The 19,314-nt window shown below is 40.6% G+C and overlaps 1 protein-coding gene across 1 annotated transcript; it reads right to left on the bottom strand.

The window, feature by feature from the left end:
* Positions 1 to 19,011, bottom strand: LOC103495972 (uncharacterized). The gene is made up of 7 exons (XM_017046371.2): positions 18,795 to 19,011; positions 2,926 to 3,077; positions 2,723 to 2,856; positions 2,338 to 2,549; positions 2,040 to 2,246; positions 1,661 to 1,741; positions 1 to 265 (listed from the first exon to the last, which is right to left on the bottom strand). The coding sequence occupies exons 1-7, from the start codon at positions 18,833 to 18,835 to the stop codon at positions 1 to 3; spliced, it is 1,092 nt and encodes a 363-aa protein (XP_016901860.2). The 5' UTR covers positions 18,836 to 19,011.
* Positions 19,012 to 19,314: the final 303 nt, after the last annotated feature.

Here is a 19,314-nt window from a genome sequence, read left to right on the forward strand (position 1 = left end):
CTAAGTTTGCATAACTCGTCTTGAGTCATGACACCAACACTTAAAGTTTGATCTCGACATCTCATAAAGTTCATCCGGAGTCATCTTTTCAAGATCTTTTGCACTATAGGAATCAAGATTGGGAGCAACATACTGGATATAGGGAGAAGTAGCTGACGGGGTCATAACTTGTCTACGGTGATCAAGACTACGCATTCTTTTATACAATCGCATAACTGATACACAATTTTCGTAAGGGTCGTGCCCATCTTGCCGAATATCATACCTGCAAAACCACAGCTCTTAGGGATCATCCTTGATGAACTAGGAACAAGATAAAGAGAATATATTATGTTGCCCGCCTATGAAGACAACATTCTCCCATTATCCACAGGATCAATGTTTCATCTTCGTCAAATTTTTAAATAATATATGAAAAAACCACTATTCAAGAGTAAATGAATTTGATTCTTCAATGAGAAAATATAGAACGTGGGTTATTTGCATTTCCATCGAGAATTCTAGTTTCAAGTTCATTTCCTTAACCCTCACAATAGCTGATTATAAAATAACAAAGAATCTATAGTTGACTATAAACATTCGATGATGATGTGTAGGATTGTTTTTTCATTCTTGTGGATATCTAAGCAGCCTTAAACATATAACACTAGCTCGATAAACATTAGAAATTAGGAATAAATAGATCCGTATGACTCTCCTACGCAAATGACCACCAACACTCAAACTCATGTATTCCAAAGCATTTTAAAATCTATAGTTATCTCACTGGGCCAAACCTAATACACGGCAAATAAGGACAGAGCGAGAGATATTGGAGCACAAAGAAAAGCATTAAAGACTGAGCATGAAAGATTTAATAAAAAATAACACACATAAATCGATAATTATTTCATTGCTTTTGTTCGCAATACACTCTTGCTGCTCACTTCCTCTCTAGCTGGGGGTTTCTGAATTCAAGCTTGACCACGGGATTAAGCTTGAAAAAGATCTCATTATTACCTGCTTAAGCACCTTGGAGAACCATAACTCAAAAATCAAGGATGAGAAAGCCAAGTCACTTAAGTACCATAATGGTCATCCCATTTTAATCAATGTGGGACAAAGACATCCCATACTACCTTGGTTTCTCACAAACTCTTAAGAGGAACAACAAAAACTTCAAAGACCAGTCTAAGACTGATAGAAACTAAAAAATAAAATAAAAAACGTAATTTTTTACTGAAAAACGAAAAGAGACTAATGCTCAAAGATACAATAACTCTCAAGAGATAGAGACAAACAAAGAAAACCAGACGAAAATAATACTGAGATGCAGCAGAAAAAGCTCCATAATAGCAAACCCTTATAGTTCAAACAAGCCAACAATCGGAAGGCATACCGACCCCAATTATAGTGATTTGTATAGAGTTTTACATAATTTTCCCTCTTTATTTATTTGTTATAAAAAATATTGACAGTGGCCGTTTTTCACATAGTCCTAAAGTTTAGGTTTTGGCCAGGTGACATATTAGTTCTATCCACACCAGTTTTGTAGACATTAATATAGGTTCTTATTTTCGATTATTTGATTAATATAATTGCTTCTATTGAAAGAAAGAATATAAAAAGAAATTGTTTATCATTCTTTAAAGCAGTATGAATCATAGTCAATGTATCTTACCCCAAATATGCTCGGGTAAGGTACTTCAGAGAATGACTAACCAAATTTGTTTTAATCAATGGATGATATCTAGCCGTGTCCCTGCAAAAAAATATTTCAGGCAAAAGTTGTTTGAATAATGTGCATTTAACAATTAAAAACAAAACCAAAAGGGAAAAAAATTAAAGAAAAAAGAGAAAATACGTTGTTCTCTCAATGGTGGGAATTATTTCCAGAGAACATAATGTGCAAGGTTGAAAAGTAGTAGTTGATTGTTTGGTTTTTTTTTTTTTTTGGTGCATTGCAGTTCAGCAGATCACTTCAAAGTTCAAATGGATTTTATTTTCAATAAAAGTGAATTAAGCCACACAAAATTACAAACCAAGTTAGTAAAAATCACCTTAACATATGATCGGGATAATTCATTCTCAGGTAATCTAAATCATGCTCCAAGTCATGGCCGACAAGAAGCTTAGCTTTACCACCATTCGATCTCAATCTCCCAATGGATTCTCCATTTAACAAGAGTTTCAATACTTTTTCCTGGACATTTCTCAGTGGCATGGCATACCTCAAATGTTCTTCCTTTAGCCCAGTTACTTCGTGCCTACAACATGACTGGAAAATGAGCATCTATAGGCTGAATTCTAAAAGCTAAAACCTTCTTTAGAGAACAAGATATTGCCATAAATAAGTACCTGTAGTTCGTGATCGGTATTTGTGGTTGTACGAAAGTATTGAAAATCAATTTCTCATGTTCATCAACAAGGCATATCCAAACACAAATGTCCAGTGCACCATCACTTCCTCCACCAGCCATTACACAATCCATAGCTATTGCTCCAAGGCCTCGATCAGAACGATCTTCTTCATAACAATCGGATAAATCAGTTGGTAGTAGACTTGTTCCCTAAAACAGAGCCCCAATCAAATTCTGAAATGCATGTACGACATCATAATAAATGGCTCAATTACTTGATATATAAAAATATAAACTACCCGTAACCTTTTTCTTTTTTTGAGAACTACCAGTAACCTTATTATTTATCATATATGATATATGATGCATAGGGAGCGACTTACTTGGTGAACAGGTGCTGTTATGCAGCAAATGTTTAGGTGCTCACTGAGAGTTTTGGGACTATCAAGTACTCTCAAACAAAGGCCACAACCTTGCTCTGAGAAAATTTTTGAACAACTTGATTTTGAAAGTGGACCTAAAAGACTGAAAACAATAAGATGGTGTTATGATATATTACCATAAAAGATACACAAAACTATCTCACCCATTAGATATTCCCTCAATGATTCAAATGATTTGCAGTGCTTTAGGCAGACTCCACATCTAGGCTGATGAACAGAGTGATATGAAACTCTCATATGCTCAATAAGATGCTCTTTCTTCTTATATTGCTTATAGCATGCTGAGCATTTGTGTCTGTAAATAAAATGTACATGCTCACGTTCACCATCAAGTACTCAAAATGAAAAAAAATTAGAAATCATAGCAGAGGGTTAAGTTAAATGAAAAGATGACAACCCTAAACATTCCATGGTCATGATGGTAGTTTCCATGATAGCATTCTTCTTCATTAATAAGAAGGGAATTTGAATTAAATTTAGCTAAAATACCACAAACAGTAAAATGTCTAGTAAAGTATGGCCAGTCAACAACATTACACACAGTAGGTGATCAAAGAATACTTATTAAAGATGCACAAAATGAAATTCTCTCCAAACACGTGTATATTTTATTGGGTCAGGATATTTGCTAGTGGAATATATAAAAAGAAAAAAAAGAATGTTTTGAAAATGTGTTATTTCCGAGTTATAACCCATCTTTAGCTATTTGGTTCGAAAACAAAAGAAATTTTGCAGATAAGAGAAAAGATGTATAGAACATTCGGAATAGGATTTGATACTTTCCTTTTTGTTGCAAGAATGTAAAGCAAATAGAATTTCCCACCTTTGTTGCCTCTTCAAATTCTTGATGAATTGATGGAACTTAAGCAATTAAGAGCACACCCCATCCTAGCCTTGTGTGGAAAAGGTCAAGATAAACTCTTTCGTAATTATGATCCAATAATAGTCAATCAAGAATCTATTTAGTAACTCAGTCTTCATGAGATCATCCCCCCATTTATCATCATGGTCATCTATCACTTTGTATGAGACAATAGATATTGTCAAAAGAATTTCTTAATAAAGGTGGCGAGAAGATTCACGCCAATAGTATTTTGGTCTTGGAACTTTGTATCTTGCTCTATACTGATCCCTAAACATTTTAAAACGTCTGTTTTAGCTCTTGAACTTTTAAAAAGAGCTTACTTTGGTCCTTACATTAAGATTTCGTTAACTCTTTAACAGAATGAATAATGATGATGTGGCTTCTGTATTTAGATGACTAGACACTAAACTGATCATATTAATTAAATTGATTAATTGTGGGAATATTTATTTGCAATTTCGTAGTGTTTATTTTCTATATGGGTTTCTTTTTATTTTATTTTTTTAGTTTTATTTCACCTTGTCATGGATGTTAACACCAATATACAAGTTCTATTTTTTTTTTTTTATTCTACTCAAAGTTCTTATGATTTGCTTTAAGTTTCCAATTTAAAAAGATAAAGGATATGGGAGCTGGGGAGGGGACATGAGAGAGTTGAGTTTTGGAGAAAAAAAAAGAATTAGTTTTTTTTTTAATTTATTTGAATCAAGTGTGTTAATTATGTTCTTGTGTTGACATAAAATATTTATAGAATAAATTAACAAGACTTCTTGGTTATTTATCAATTTAATGAATATGATGTACCTAGTGTCTAGTCATCCAACACATCATCATTTGGTTAAAGAGTTAACGGAATCCAAACGGCAAGAACCAAAGTAAGCTCTTCTTAAAAGTTCAAGGACTTAAACAAATGTTTTTAAAAGTTGAAAGACCAAAATAGAACAAGGTACATAACTTAGGGACTAAAATAGGATTTGAACCCCAATATTTATGTTATTCTTTCCTCTCCCATACACTTTTTTTAATTTTCTTTATACCAAGGCATTCCCTTTAGGCTGCAAAAAGGGAGTTAGTAAAAGTATGTTTTTGATTATTACTAAGAGACACCATTCTACTAAAAGTATTGACATCTAGAAGGAAGAGAAAATATATAAGTAATTATCGTGTCCTAGGCCTCTTGATGCTAAGATCCTACACCCAAAGTTTTTTATTGACAAGATAAAGAATATACCATTTCCCATACAACTCCACATTCAACCCTCCATTTAATCCCAAAACCTTTCTTTGACTACATCTTATCCAAGAAGTTCCAAACACAGTTATAGACCATGAAAATAAAACTTAAAAATAAAATCTTCCTGTTTATGCCTCCTATAATCTTCTATAGCCTTATTAATACTAAAAACTTGATCCAAAATTTGATGATCTACTACTCAGTCTCCCAAACAATATGAAAAAAAAATAAGTGTAGAACCTTCCTCAAACCATTCACTAAAATCTTTACAGTAATCTTATAAATACCCCTTGGCTTATTTCCACCAGCAAAATGTTAGATACCTAGAATAGTTTCGGGTTAGGAGCAAAAGGGTACTTAGATATTTAGGCAGTTACATATGGTAGTGGTTATTAATAAGAAGTTAGAGAGGGAAGGGGGGATCAGTTATTTGTGAGTGGGTTGATCCTTGAGAGGAGGATAAAAGAGTGTGTTTGTTCTTGTTTTCTTATAGTATTTTGTGTTTTATCTCCAGATTGATATCTATCGATCTTTCTTTGTACTAAAGTTTCTCTTACCAAATTGAATAAAGAACATCTACACTAGTGTTCTATCCCAAAATAGGACATGACTGCTGGAACTCAGTTTCCAACACAGAATTAAGGATGCAAAGAGTAATTCACTTTTATTCTTAGAATTGAATTGCTAATACAATAGAAAGATAAACTGAATTGGAAGGAGTTCCAATTCAAGAAATACAGAAAACCTTCCCCTCTCTTCTGTTATCTTCTCTCTCAAAGATGAACAGAATACATTTCCCAAATTCTAACTAACTTTCCCTCTCTTTTTATTTTTCTATTTATACCCACTGACTTCTCACGTCACTTTGGTCCCTCCTTTACATGTGCTACTCCTCTCTTCCCCTCTTCTACTCTATTGTAAAACTATCGGTGGTCTAACATATCATTCTCAAGAAGAACATGAACCGTTTGAGAATTGGGTGAATTTGAAGCATAGGATGCTGATCCATTTCCAATCGATGCAAGAAGGATCAATTTGTGGGAGATATCTGGCAATTAAGCAAGAAACTATAGTGGAGGAGTATTAGAACGTGTTTGATAAACTAGTGGTGCCGTTACCTCATTTGCCGAAGGATGTGTTAGAGAAGACTTTTATGAATGGACTTAGCCCTTGGATCGAAGCTGAAGTCCAATGTTGGGAACCAATTGGACTTGCTCAGATGATGAAATTAGCCCAACGAGTCGAGAACAGGGAAATTACAAGGAAAGAAATTGGATTTAAGGGGGATACTGGAGGTAAAACTTACATTAACTTGCCTATCGTTGACGCTAATACCTATGCCAGTGAATGAAACAAATTGGGTGGAAATCTTCCAATGAGAACCATCACATTGTGAGGAGTGGCTACTGGGGAGAACCGACGAGAAGGACAGCCAAAGAGGCTAACGATGCTGAATTTAGAAGAGAGAAGGGACTTTGTTTTTGTTGTAAAGAAAAGTACCATGCTGGCCATCGTTGTAAGGTGAAGGAACAGAAGGAATTGAGAGTATGTTAAGATACCACAAAAGCTGACTGTTCTATTACTTTCAAAACAAGATTACAGCCCAAAACGAAAGAACACTCCAATCAAATCACAAGCAAGTCCTCGTTGAAGTGTTAACCAAAAGTAAAACGAAATACAATAAACGAAATGGCTAAAGAGCACGAACACCAGAATCCACAAAACATAGCCAACACAAGGAAAATAAAAACTAGAACAAAAGAACCTGGACTCTGCTCTCTCCTCCTCAAAGGAGCCGGCAACCTCTTTCTTTTTCTCTCAAACAATCCGTACCTCTTATGTTCCTCTTAGCCTTTTTTAATTACCTACTACTAACTAACTGTGGGCTCCTCCTGCTTGTCCCCGATCTCCTTGCTTTCCTCCCTCTCACCAAGTGTATTCTCCTGGTTGGTTTCATGGATATGTTTTCCCATGCCACTTGTTTCTTCCTCATTGGTTTCATGTTTCTTCTTATTTCTCCTATTATACGTAAATAGGATTGGGGGCCTAGCATCATTCTCATCTTCTAAATCCACCTCGTCCTCAAGGTGGAATTCCGGAAACTGGTACTTCATATCGGAGCAGTTTTCCCATGTTGCTTCGTGGGGCGATAGCCCTTTCCAACGGACCAGGGCTTCCCATTCTTTAGTGGTCGGGTTCTTGCGATAGTTGTAGACTTCTTCGGGTTGTGTGATCCATTCGTGATTCTCATTCATATATGGGTTTAATGGTTGAACCGTTTCTCCTTTTCCCACAGCCTTCTTTAGTTGCGACACGTGAAAAACAGGATGAATAGCTGCGACATTAGGGAGTTCTAATCTGTATGCCACTTCTCCATTTCTCTTTGTTATTCAGTAAGGGCCGAAATATTTTGGGGACAACTTTTCATTCCTTTTTTTCCTGAGGGACACTTGCCGGTAGGGCCGTAATTTGAGGAATACAAAGTCCCCTTCTTGGAATTCTACCTCCCTTCTCTTGGCATCGACTTGTTTCTTCATTCTTTCTTGAGCAAATTTCAAATGTTGCTTCAACGCCCCCAGTGCCACATCCCTCTCTTTCAGCTGCTGATCAAGCGTAGAGTTCGGTGTTTCCATGTCTCCGTAGTATATCAATGGCGGAGGAAGTCTCCCATAGACTGCTTGGAAGGGGGTAATTCTTATCGAACTATGATAGGTAGTATTATACCAATACTCAGCCCAGTTTATCCATTGGCTCCACTCGTTCAGCCTTTCCCCACAAAAGCATCTCAAATAGGTCTCCACACTCTTGTTCACCACCTCGATCTGTCCATCTGATTGAGGATGATAAGAAGAGCTTCGGTTCAGCTTGGTGCCTGCTAAACGAAAAAGTTCCTTCCAAAAATGACTTAGGAAGACCTTGTCCCTGTCGGACTCTATTGATCTCGGGTATTGCTAGGCCCCCAATCCTATTTACGTATAATAGGAGAAATAAGAAGAAACATGAGATCAATGAGGAGGAAACAAGTGGCATGGGGGAAACATGTCCATGGATCCAACCAGGAGATTACATGTGGTGGAATGGAGGAAAGCAAGGAGATCGGGGGACCAGTAGGAGGGGCCCATAGTTAGTTTGTAGTGGGTATTAAAAGGGGGTAAGGGAGCACAGAGGGGGTACGGATGTTTTGGAGAGAAAAGGTAGAGGCTGTCGGCTCCTTGAGGAGGAGAGTGCAAAGTCCAGGTTTCATCGTTTTGTTTTTATTTTCCTTGTAATGGCTGTGTTGTGTGAACTGTAGTGTGGTGCTCCTTAGTCATTTCATTCTACTGTATTTTTTTTATGTTCTTTCTGTTAATACTCCAACAAGGACGTGCTTGTGATTGGGTTGGAGTGTCTTTTTTTTGGGCTGTAATCTTGTTTTAAAAGTAAAAGATAGTCAGTTTTTGAGGTATCCTAAAATTTTGGTATTAGAGCCTGAAACCTGGGCAAGTTTACAACGATGACAAAGGTGGTCGAAGAACGTTTGGAAATGGTGGAGCAGGAGATGAAGAGATTGCCGGTTATCGAAGAGAATATAGCGCTGTTGTCCAATAGCATTGCCGAGATGAACTCACAAATCGACAAACAGTCCCAGCAACAGCAAGTGATCTTGAAGTACATTGAAGGGATCATTAGAGATGATTCGCCGGAAAAGAAAACAGAGGAAGGATCCACCAGTCAAGTCACGACAGCTGGAACAAATCCCCCAGCGACAGTGGAAGAACCAAAGGGGGAGACGAAAACAGAGGAAGAACGAACGTTAGATCGAAGTAAGTTTAAAAAGGTTGAGATGCCGGTATTCGATAGAACAGACCCCGAATCTTGGTTGTTCAGAGTGGACTGTTACTTCAAAATACATAACCTATCAGACTCTGAGAAACTGACGGTAGCAGTGATTAGCTTCGACGGCCCAGCACTGGACTGGTACCGGTCACAAGAAGAGCGGGAAGCATTTGCCGGATGGGATGATTTGAAACAGAGAATGCTGTTGCGGTTTTGGGCGACCAAAGAGGGAACATTGGTGGGCCGATTCTTAACCATCAAACAAGAGACAACCGTCGAAGAATACCGGAATCGTTTCGACAAGCTACTAGCATCGGTGGCCTTCTTGCCCGCGGTGGTGTTAGAGGAAACGTTCATGAACGAGCTTAACCCGTGGCTGAAGTCTATAGTAGAAACCCTGGAGCCCAATGGGCTAGCCCAAATGATGAAGTTGGCCTTAAAAATAGAAAATAGAGAGTTGGTTCGAAAAGAGTGTGGGCTGATCAACGCTTATGATATTAAAACCACCTACAAAAGTCAACAAACCAAGAATACCGGCTCAGCAGCCGCGAAGGATGGGCAACTGGTGGCAGCTGGCCAATGAGAACGAAACACTGAGAGAGGTGGCTACGGGGGATAACCGTCGGGAGGGGCCTACTAAAAGATTATCTGACGCCGAGTTCCAGGCCCGAAGGGAAAAGGGGCTGTGCTTCTATTGTGGAGAGAAATATTTCGCGGGGCATAAATGCAAGTCTAAAGAGCATAAAGAGCTGTGAATGCTGGTGGTTAAAGAAGGAGGAGAAGAATTGGAGATTGTACAGGAAGAGTTTTTTGATGCCGAAACAGAAATGAAACAAGCTGAAGTCTAGAACGTGGAAAACTTGAACATCGAACTGTCCATCAACTCGGTAGTTGGACTAACCAACCCAGGAACCATGAAAGTAAAAGAAAGGATTGGGGAGGAAGAAGTAGTGATATTAATCGATCGTGGGGCGACCCACAACTTCATTGCTGAGAAATTAGTGACCAAACTGGGGCTGACACTGCAGGAGACACCGAACTATAAAGTGATCTTAGGATCTGGAACGGCAGTCAAGGGTAAGGGGGTGTGCCGCGACGTGGAGGTACAGATGGAGGGGTGGAAGGTGAACGACAACTTCCTACCATTGCAGTTGGGGGGAGTTGATATGATCCTTGGAATGCAATGGCTCCACTCTCTGGAGGTGACGGAAGTCGATTGGAAGAAGCTACTACTGACTTTCTACCACCAGGGCAAGAAGATTATGATAAGGGGAGACCCGAGTCTCACTAGAACACGGGTGAGTTTGAAGAATCTGGTGAAGTCATTGGGGGCAAAGACCAGGGATTTCTTGCGGAATGTCGAATCATAGATTGTGGGCTGATGGAGGAATACGAACAAGGAAAAGAACAGGGGAAGGAAGCAGAGGACCCCACAGCCGCCTTGTTCGAAAGAATTGCCAGCGTGTTTGAATGGCCAACAACCCTTCCACCAGAGCGTAGCATTGACCACCACATTTATCTGAAGAGTGGAACGGACCCAGTGAACGTCAGGCCCTACCGATATACACACCACCAGAAGGAAGAAATGGAGAGGCTGGTAGATGAAATGCTCTCCTCATGAATTATACAACCGAGCAAAAGCCCGTACTCCAGTCTCGTGTTATTGGTAAGAAAGAAAGATGGGAGTTGGAGGTTCTGTGTGGACTACCGGGCCTTGAATAGTGTGACGATTCCTGACAAGTTTCTGATCTCGGTTATAGAGGAGTTATTCGATGAGCTGAAGGGAGCTAGCATCTTCTCTAAGATAGACCTTAAAGTAGGATACCATCAGATACAAATGTGCCCCGAACATATTGAAAAGACATCGTTCAGAACTCATGAAGGGCACTATGAATTCCTAGTAATGCCGTTCGGACTGACTAATGCACCATTGACGTTTTAGGCATTGATGAATCAGGTGTTTAAACCATATTTGAGAAGGTTTGTTCTTGTCTTTTTTGACGATATTCTAGTTTACAGTCAAGGCATGGAGGAGCATGTGCAACACTTAGAAGTGGTCTTGAGACTACTAAAGGAAAAGGAATTATATGTGAACTTGGAGAAATGCAACTTTGCGAAATCGCGGATTGGCTATTTGGGTCACTTTATATCGGAGCAAGGCATTAAGGTGGACCTTGAGAAGATTAGAGTGGTCAGTGAGAGGCCAACTCTGACCAATGTGCGGGAAGTTCGTGGGTTCCTAGGGCTGACTGGCTATTACCGACGCTTTGTCAAGAACTATGGAACAATAGCAGCGCCACTCACACAATTATTAAAGACGGGATCATACAAGTGGAACGGGGAGGCCGAAGCTGCATTTGAGAAGTTAAAAAAGGCCATGATGACTCTTCCGGTGCTTACCACTCCAGACTTCAACCTGCCCTTTGAAATTGAATCGGATGCTTCAGGATTTGGAGTCGGAGCGGTGTTGACTCAATGCCGGAGGCCAATAGCGTATTTCAGCAAGGCATTATGTATGCGGGATAGGGCGCGACCGGTGTATGAAAGGGAGCTAATCGCAGTGGTTTTTGCGGTGCAGAGATGGCGACCGTATCGGTTGGGAAGGAAGTTCACGGTGAAGACAGACCAACAATCACTGAAATTTCTGTTGGAACAACGGGTCATACAGCCCCAATACCAAAAGTGGATAGTGAAACTCTTGGGATATTCGTTTGAGGTGGTTTACCAGCTGGGATTAGAAAATAAGGCCGTAGACGCCTTGTCCAGGATTTCCCCAATCGTGCAGTTGAACCAAATCACAGCCCCCGCATTGATGGATGTGGAGATCATCAAAGAAGAAATAAGAAAGGATCCCACACTACAGAAGATCATAAGGTTGATAGGAGAACAGGGGATGGAGATACCGCATTATACCCTGCAACAAAGGGTGTTGAAATTTAAAGGGAGGTTGGTGATTCCAAGTAACTCAACATTTCTTCCGATAGTCTTGCACACCTATCATGACTCAGGTTTCGAGGGACACTCGGGTTTCTTAAGAACCTATAAAAGGCTGACCGGGGAACTTTATTGGAAGGGAATGAAGGACATAAAGAAATATTGTGATGAGTGCGCGATATGCCAGCGAAATAAGACTTCAGCACTGTCACCGGCAGGGTTGCTGATGCTACTGGAAATCCCAGACGCTATATGGAACGACATCTCCATGGATTTCATCGAAGGGTTGCCTAAATCCAATGGATGGGATGTGATACTAGTGGTGGTGGACAGGTTAAGTAAATATGGCCATTTTTTGTTGTTGAAACACCCATTCACGGCCAAGATTGTGGCAGAAACGTTTGTCAAGGATGTCGTCAAACTCCATGGGTACCCGAGATCAATAGTGTCCGATAGGGACAAGGTCTTCCTAAGTCATTTTTGGAAGGAACTTTTCCGTTTAGCAAACACCAAGCTGAATCGAAGCTCTTCCTATCATCCCCAATCAGATGGACAGACCGAGGTGGTGAACAAGAGTGTTGAGACCTATTTAAGATGCTTTTTTGGGGGAAGGCCGAATGAGTGGAGCCGATGGATACACTGGGCAGAGTATTGGTACAATACTACCATCATAGTTCGATCGGAATCACCCCCTTTCAAGCAGTCTATGGGAGACTACCCCCACCATTGATATACTACGGAGACATGGAGACACCGAATTCGACGCTGGATCAGCAGCTGAAAGAGAGAGATGTAGCATTGGGGGCGTTGAAGGAACATTTGAAATTGGCTCAAGAAAGAATGAAGGAACAAGCTGATGCCAAGAGAATGGAGGTAGAATTCCAAGAAGGGGACTTTGTATTCCTCAAATTATGGCCCTACCGGCAAGTGTCCCTCAGGAAAAAAAGGAATGAAAAGCTGTCCCCAAAATACTATGGCCCTTATCGGATAACAGAGAGAATCAGAGAAGTAGCATACAGACTAGAACTCCCTAATTCTGCAACTATTCATCCCGTGTTCCACGTATCACAACTAAAGAAGGCTGTAGGAAGAGGAGAAACGGTTCAACCATTGAACCCTTATATGAATGAGAATCACGAATGGATCACACAACCCGAAGAAGTCTACAGCTATCGCAAGAACTCAGCCAATAAAGAATGGGAAGCCCTGATCAATTGGAAAGGGCTACCGCCCCATGAAGCAACATGGGAGAACTGCGCCGATATGAAGTATCAGTTTCCGGAATTTCACCTTGAGGACAAGGTGGATATGAAAGAGGAGAGTGATGCTAGGCCCCCAATCCTATTTACGTATAATAGAAGAAATAAGAAGAAACATGAGACCAATGAGGAGGAAACAAGTGGCATGGGGAAACATGTCCATGAATCCAACCAGGAGATTACACGTGGTGGAAGGGAGGAAAGCAAGGAGATTAGGGACCAGCAGGAGGGGCCCACAGTTAGTTAGTAGTGGGTAATTAAAAGGGGGCATGGGAGCACAGAGGGGGTATAAATGTTTTGGAGAGAAAAGGTAGAGCCTGCCAGCTCCTTGAGGAGGAGAGTGCAGAGTCCAGGTTTCATCGTTTTGTTTTTATTTTCCTAGTAATGGCTGTGTGAACTGTAGTGTGGTGCTCCTTAATTATTTCATTCTACTATATTGTTTTTATGTTCTTTCTGTTAATACTCCAACAAGGACGTGCTTCTGTTGGGTTGGAGTGTCTTTGTTTTGGGCTGTAATCTTGTTTTGAAAGTAATAGATAGTCAGTTTTTGAGGTATCCTAACAGCTACCCATGGAGCTTAACTACTTCCTTGACAAACGTTTCTGCCACGATCTTGGCCGTAAATGGGTGTTTCAACAATAGAAAGTGGCCATATTTACTTAGCCTGTCCACCACTACTAGTATCACATCCCATCCCTTGGATTTAGGCAGCCCTTCGATGAAATCCATGGAGATATCGTTCCATATAGCATCTAGGGTTTCCAGTGGCATCAGCAACCCTGCTGGTGACAGTGCTGAAGTCTTATTTCTTTGGCATATCGCACACTCATCACAATATTTTTTTATGTCCTTCTTTATCCCCTTCAAATATAGTTCACCAGTCAGCCTCGTATAGGTTCTCAAGAAACCCGAGTGTCCTCCGAAAACTGAATCATGATAGGTGTGCAAGACCGTCGGAAGCAAAGTTGAGGTATTGGGGATCACCAACCTTCCTTTAAATTTCAACACCCCTTGTTGCAGTGTATAATGCGGTATTTTCATCCCCTTCTTTTCCATCAACCTTATGATCTCCTGTAGTGCGAGATCCTTCCTCACTTCTTTCTTGATGATCTCCACATCGATTAGTGTGGGGGCGGTGATTTGGTTCAACTGCACGGTTGGGGGAATTCTGGACAAGGCGTCTGCGGCCTTATTTTCTAATCTCGGCCAGTAAACCACATCAAATGAATATCCCTGGAGTTTCGCTATCCACTTTTGGTATTAGGGTTGTATTACCCGTTGTTCCAACAAGAATTTCATTGACCGTTGATCTGTCTTCACCGTGAACTTCCTTCCCAACAGATATGGTCGCCATCTCTGCACTGCAAAAACCATTGCGATCAGCTCCCTTTCATACACCGGGGGCGCCCTATCCTGCATACACAAGGTCTTGTTGAAATACGCTATTGGCCTCCGACATTGAGTCAACACCGCCCTTACTCCAAACCCTGAAGCATCCGATTCAATTTCAAAGGGCAAGTTGAAGTCTGGCATGGCAAGCATGGGAAGAGTCATCATGGCTTTTTTCAACTTTTCAAACGCAACTTCGGCCTCCTTGTTCCACTAGTATGATCCCGTCTTTAATAACTGTGTGAGTGGAGCTGCTAGTGTTCCATAGTCCTTGACAAAGCGTTGGTAATAGTCGGTCAATCCTAGGAACCCACGAACTTCACGCACATTGATTGGAATTGGCCACTCATTAATCGCCTTATCTTCTCAGGGTCCACCTCAATGCCTTGCTCCGATATAAAGTGACCCAAATATCCAATCCGTCGTTTCGCAAAGCTGCATTTTTCCAAGTTCACATACAATTTCTTTTCCTTTAGTAGTCCTAAGACCACTTCTAAGTGTTGCACATGCTCCTCCATGCCTTGACTGTAAACTAGAATATCGTCAAAGAAAATAAGAACAAACCTTCTCAGATATGGTTTAAACACCTGATTCATCAGAGCCTGAAACGTCGAGGGTGCGTTAATCAGTCCGAACGACATCACTAAGAACTCATAGTGCCCTTCATGAGTTCTGAACGCTGTCTTTTCAATATCTTCGGGACATATCCGTATCTGGTGATATCCGAATTTGAGGTCTATCTTAGAGAAGATACTAGCTCCCTTCAACTCATCGAACAACTCCTCTATGACCGAGATCGAAAACTTGTCAGGGATCGTCACATTATTCAGGGCCTGGTAGTCCACACAGAACCTCCAACTCCCATCTTTCTTTCTTACCAACAACACGGGACTGGAGTACGAGCTTTTACTCGGTCGTATAATTCTGATGAGAGCATTTAATATACCAGCCGCTCCATCTCTTCCTTCTGGTGATGTGCATACCGGCACGGTCAGACGTTTATCGGGTCTGTTCCACTTTTCAGATAAATGTGGTGATCAATGTTGCGCTGTGATGGAAGCGTTGTTGGCCATTTAAACACGTTGGTAAATCTTTCAAACAAGGAGGCTATGGGGTCCTCCGCTTCCTCCCCCTGTTCTTTTCCTTGTACAGATTCCTCCATCAGCCTGCAATCTATGGTTCAACATTCCACAAGAAATCCCTGGGTTTCTGCCCCCCATGACTTCACCAGATTCTTCAAACTCACCCATGTTCGGGTGAGACTCGGGTCTCCCCTTATCATGATCTTCTTGCCCTGGTGGTAGAAAGTCAACAGTAACTTCTTCCAATCGACTTCCGTCACCCCTAAGAGAGTGGAGCCATTGCATTCCAAGGATCATATCAACTCCCTCAACTGCAATGGTAGGAAGTTATTGTATACCTTCCATCCCTCTATCTGAACCTCCACGTCGCGACACACCCCCTTACCCTTGACTGCCGTTCCGGATCCTAAGATCACTCCATAATTCGATGTCTCCTGCAGCGTCAGTCCCAGTTTGGACACTATATTCTCAGCAATGAAGTTGTGGGTTGCCCCACAATCGATCAATATCACTACTTCTTCCTCCCCAATCCTTCCTTTTACTTTCATGGTTCCCGGGTTGGTTAGTCACACTACCGAATTGATAGACAGTTCTATGTTCAAGTTTTCCACATTCTGGACCTCAACTTGTTTCATTTCTGTCTCGGCATCAAAAAACTCTTCCTCTACAATCTCCAATTCCTCTCCTCCTTCTTTAACCAGCAGCATTCGGAGCTCCTTATTCTCCTTGGACTTGCATCTATGTCTCGCGTAATATTTCTCTCCACAACGGAAGCACAACCCTTTTTCCCTTCGGGCCTGAAACTCAGCGTCAGCTAGCCTTTTAGTGGGTCCCTCACGACGGTTATCTCCCGTCGCCATCTCTCTCAGTGTGATCGTTCTCATTGGCCAGCTTCCACCGATTGTTCCTTCCTTCGCGGCTACTGAACCGACATTCTTGGGTTGTTGACTCTTATAGGTGGTCTTAGTATCATAAGCACTGATCAACCCATACTCTTTTCGGACCAACTCTCTATTTTCTATTTTTAAGGCCAACTTCATCATTTGGGCCAGCCCATTGGGCTCTAGGGTTTCTACTTCGGATTTCAGCCACGGGTTAAGCCCGTTCATGAACGTTTCCTCTAACACCACCGTGGGTAAGAAGGCCACCGGTGCTAATAGCTTGTCGAAACGATTCGATACTCTTCGACGGTTGTCTTTTGTTTGATGGTTAAGAACCGGCCCACCAATGTTCCCTCTCTGGTCGCCCGAAACCGCACTAACATCTTCTATTTGAAATCATCCCATCCGGTAAATGCTTCCCGCTCTTCTTATGATCGATACCAGTCCAGTGTTAGGCCGTCGAAACTTATCACTGCTACCGTAAGTTTCTCAGAGTTTGATAGGTTATGTATTTTGAAATAATGATCCACTCTGAACAGCTAAGAGTCGAGGTCTATTCCATAAAATACAGGCATTTCAACTTTTTTAAACTTGCTTCGATCTAACGTTCGTTCTTCCTCTATTTTCGTATCCCCCTTTGGTTCTTCCATTGTCGCTGGGAGATTCGTTCCCACCGTCGTGACTTCGCTGGTGGATCCTTCCTTTGTTTTCTTTCTCGGCGAATCATCTCTAATGATCCCTTCAATGACTTCAAGATCACTTGCTGTTGCTGGGACTGTTTGTCGATCTGCGAGTTCATCTCAGCAATGCTTTTGGACAACAGTGCTATATTCTCTTCGATAACCGGTAATCTCTTCATGTCCTGCTCCACCGTCTCCAATCGTTCTTCGACCACCTTTGTCATCGTCGTAATCTTGCCCAGGTTTTAGGCTCTAATACTAAATGTTAGGATACCACAAAAGTTGACTGTTCTATTACTTTCAAAACAAGATTACAGCCCAAAACGAAAGAACACTCCAATCAAATCACAAGCAAGTCCTCATTGAAGTGTTATCCAAAAGCAAAACGAAATATAATAAACGAAATGGCTAAAGAGCACGAACACCAGAATCCACAAAACACAGCCAACACAAGGAAAATAAAAACCAGAACAAAAGAACCTGGACTCTGCTCTCTCCTCCTCAAAGGAGCCGACAACCTCTTCCTTTTTCTCTCAAAAAATCCGTACCTCTTCTGTTCCTCTCTGCCCTTTTTAATTACCTACTACTAACTAACTGTGGGCCCCTCCTACTGATCCCCGATCTCCTTGCTTTCCTCCCTCCCACCACGTGTATTCTCTTGGTTGGTTTCATGGATATGTTTTCCCATGCCACTTGTTTCTTCCTCATTGGTTTCATCTTTCTTCTTATTTCTCCTATTATACGTAAATAAGATTGAGGGCCTAGCAGAGTATTGGTGGTGCGAGAAAATGGGGAGGAAGTAGAGATAATTGAGGAAGACTATCATGACGAAGAAGCAGAAATGATAGCCATTGATGTGGGAAAGGAAGACAAACCTATATAGAGTTATGTATCAATTCTGTGGTGGGTTGACCAATCTGAGAACTATAAAGGTTAAAGGGAAGATCAAGGATGAAACAGTGATTGTCTTAATTGATTATGGAGCAACACACAATTTTATTTCTGAAAAACTAATTCACTCACTGAATTTACCAACCAGAGATACATCGAATTATGGGGTGATCATAGGCTTGGGTGCAGCTACTAAAGGAAAGGGTATTTGTGGGAAGGTTGAATTGATGGTGAGAGATTGGAAGATCAGTGATAGCTTCTTACCAATAGAATTGGGAGGTGCAGATGGGATTTTGGGAATGCAGTGGCTCCAATCACTAGGAATGAATGAGGTAGACCGGAAGAACTTGATCATGATATTCCAACATAAAGGTAGAAAGGCAGTGATAAAAGAGGATCCTAGCTTGCCGAAGGGTAGAGTAAGCGTAGAAAGTATGATGAGAACTTGATCCCCAAATGATCAAGGATTTTTATTAAATGTAGAGCGTTGGAAATAAGTCTAACTGTTGCAAAAAAGTATGATGAAGAGTTGCCACCACATGAAGCCACATGGGAGAATTGGGATGATTATGCACAACAGTTTCTAGATTTCCACCTCGAGGACAAGGTGATTTTGGAGGAGGAATGCAATGTTAGAAACACTGATACAGAAGGCCAAAGGCACATGAAAGAAAAAAGAAGAGGATCACTGCATTGGTATAAATCACAAGATCAAAAACCTCTTTGAAAGCAAAAAGTTATGGTTGATGTTGACGAAATTATCATCTTCATCAAATAAAAAGAGGAGAGGTCAAGCATGGATGGGAAAAAACATGAAATAAACAACATTGATTCTCTTGAGTTCCACTAAGAATGACGGAGGACAACAGTTATATTGTTTTTACTTCACGTTGATCTATAAAACCCAAACAAAAAGAAACAAGGAAAGAATGTTGACAATTAAGAAACCTAAAAATAACAGAGTAAGGACGAGAATGTGACCTTAGGCTTGGTGTCTTGAGAGGGTCATGATGGGAGTCCATGTCAAGCTAGAAGTGTTAGTGTGTGTTCCTCTCCTTTGGAATTTAGTGTACCTGCCTGTACTTTTCAATAGAGCTAGTATACAATGATGTAGAAAACATAACCATTAGAAACTTTAACAAGCAGAAGCGATGTATTAGAAACAATTTCTCAGATAAACTATAAAATCTTTAATTAAAAAAAAAAACAGTTTTTGATATCTCATGCTAGAATGTAAACTTTACTTCTTTTAAAACTATCAACCATCACTTAATCTTTCATCACAAAAAAAATATAGAAGAAAGCAAAAACGAATACAAAAATACTCAATCAGCAACGCCCATATCCTTTTAAATTCATTTTCTTTCAAACATTCATAAACAGAAACATCTGGTTCCAAATTAACAAATTCAATACAAGATTCATTAAAAAACCCCCATTTTATCTTTTCAACAATTGCATGTGTGATAAATTTAAAACAAACCTACTTCCAATTCAAAAT

This window comes from Cucumis melo, chromosome 11, assembly GCF_025177605.1.
Source record: "Cucumis melo cultivar AY chromosome 11, USDA_Cmelo_AY_1.0, whole genome shotgun sequence".
NCBI classification, from domain to species: Eukaryota; Viridiplantae; Streptophyta; class Magnoliopsida; order Cucurbitales; family Cucurbitaceae; genus Cucumis; species Cucumis melo.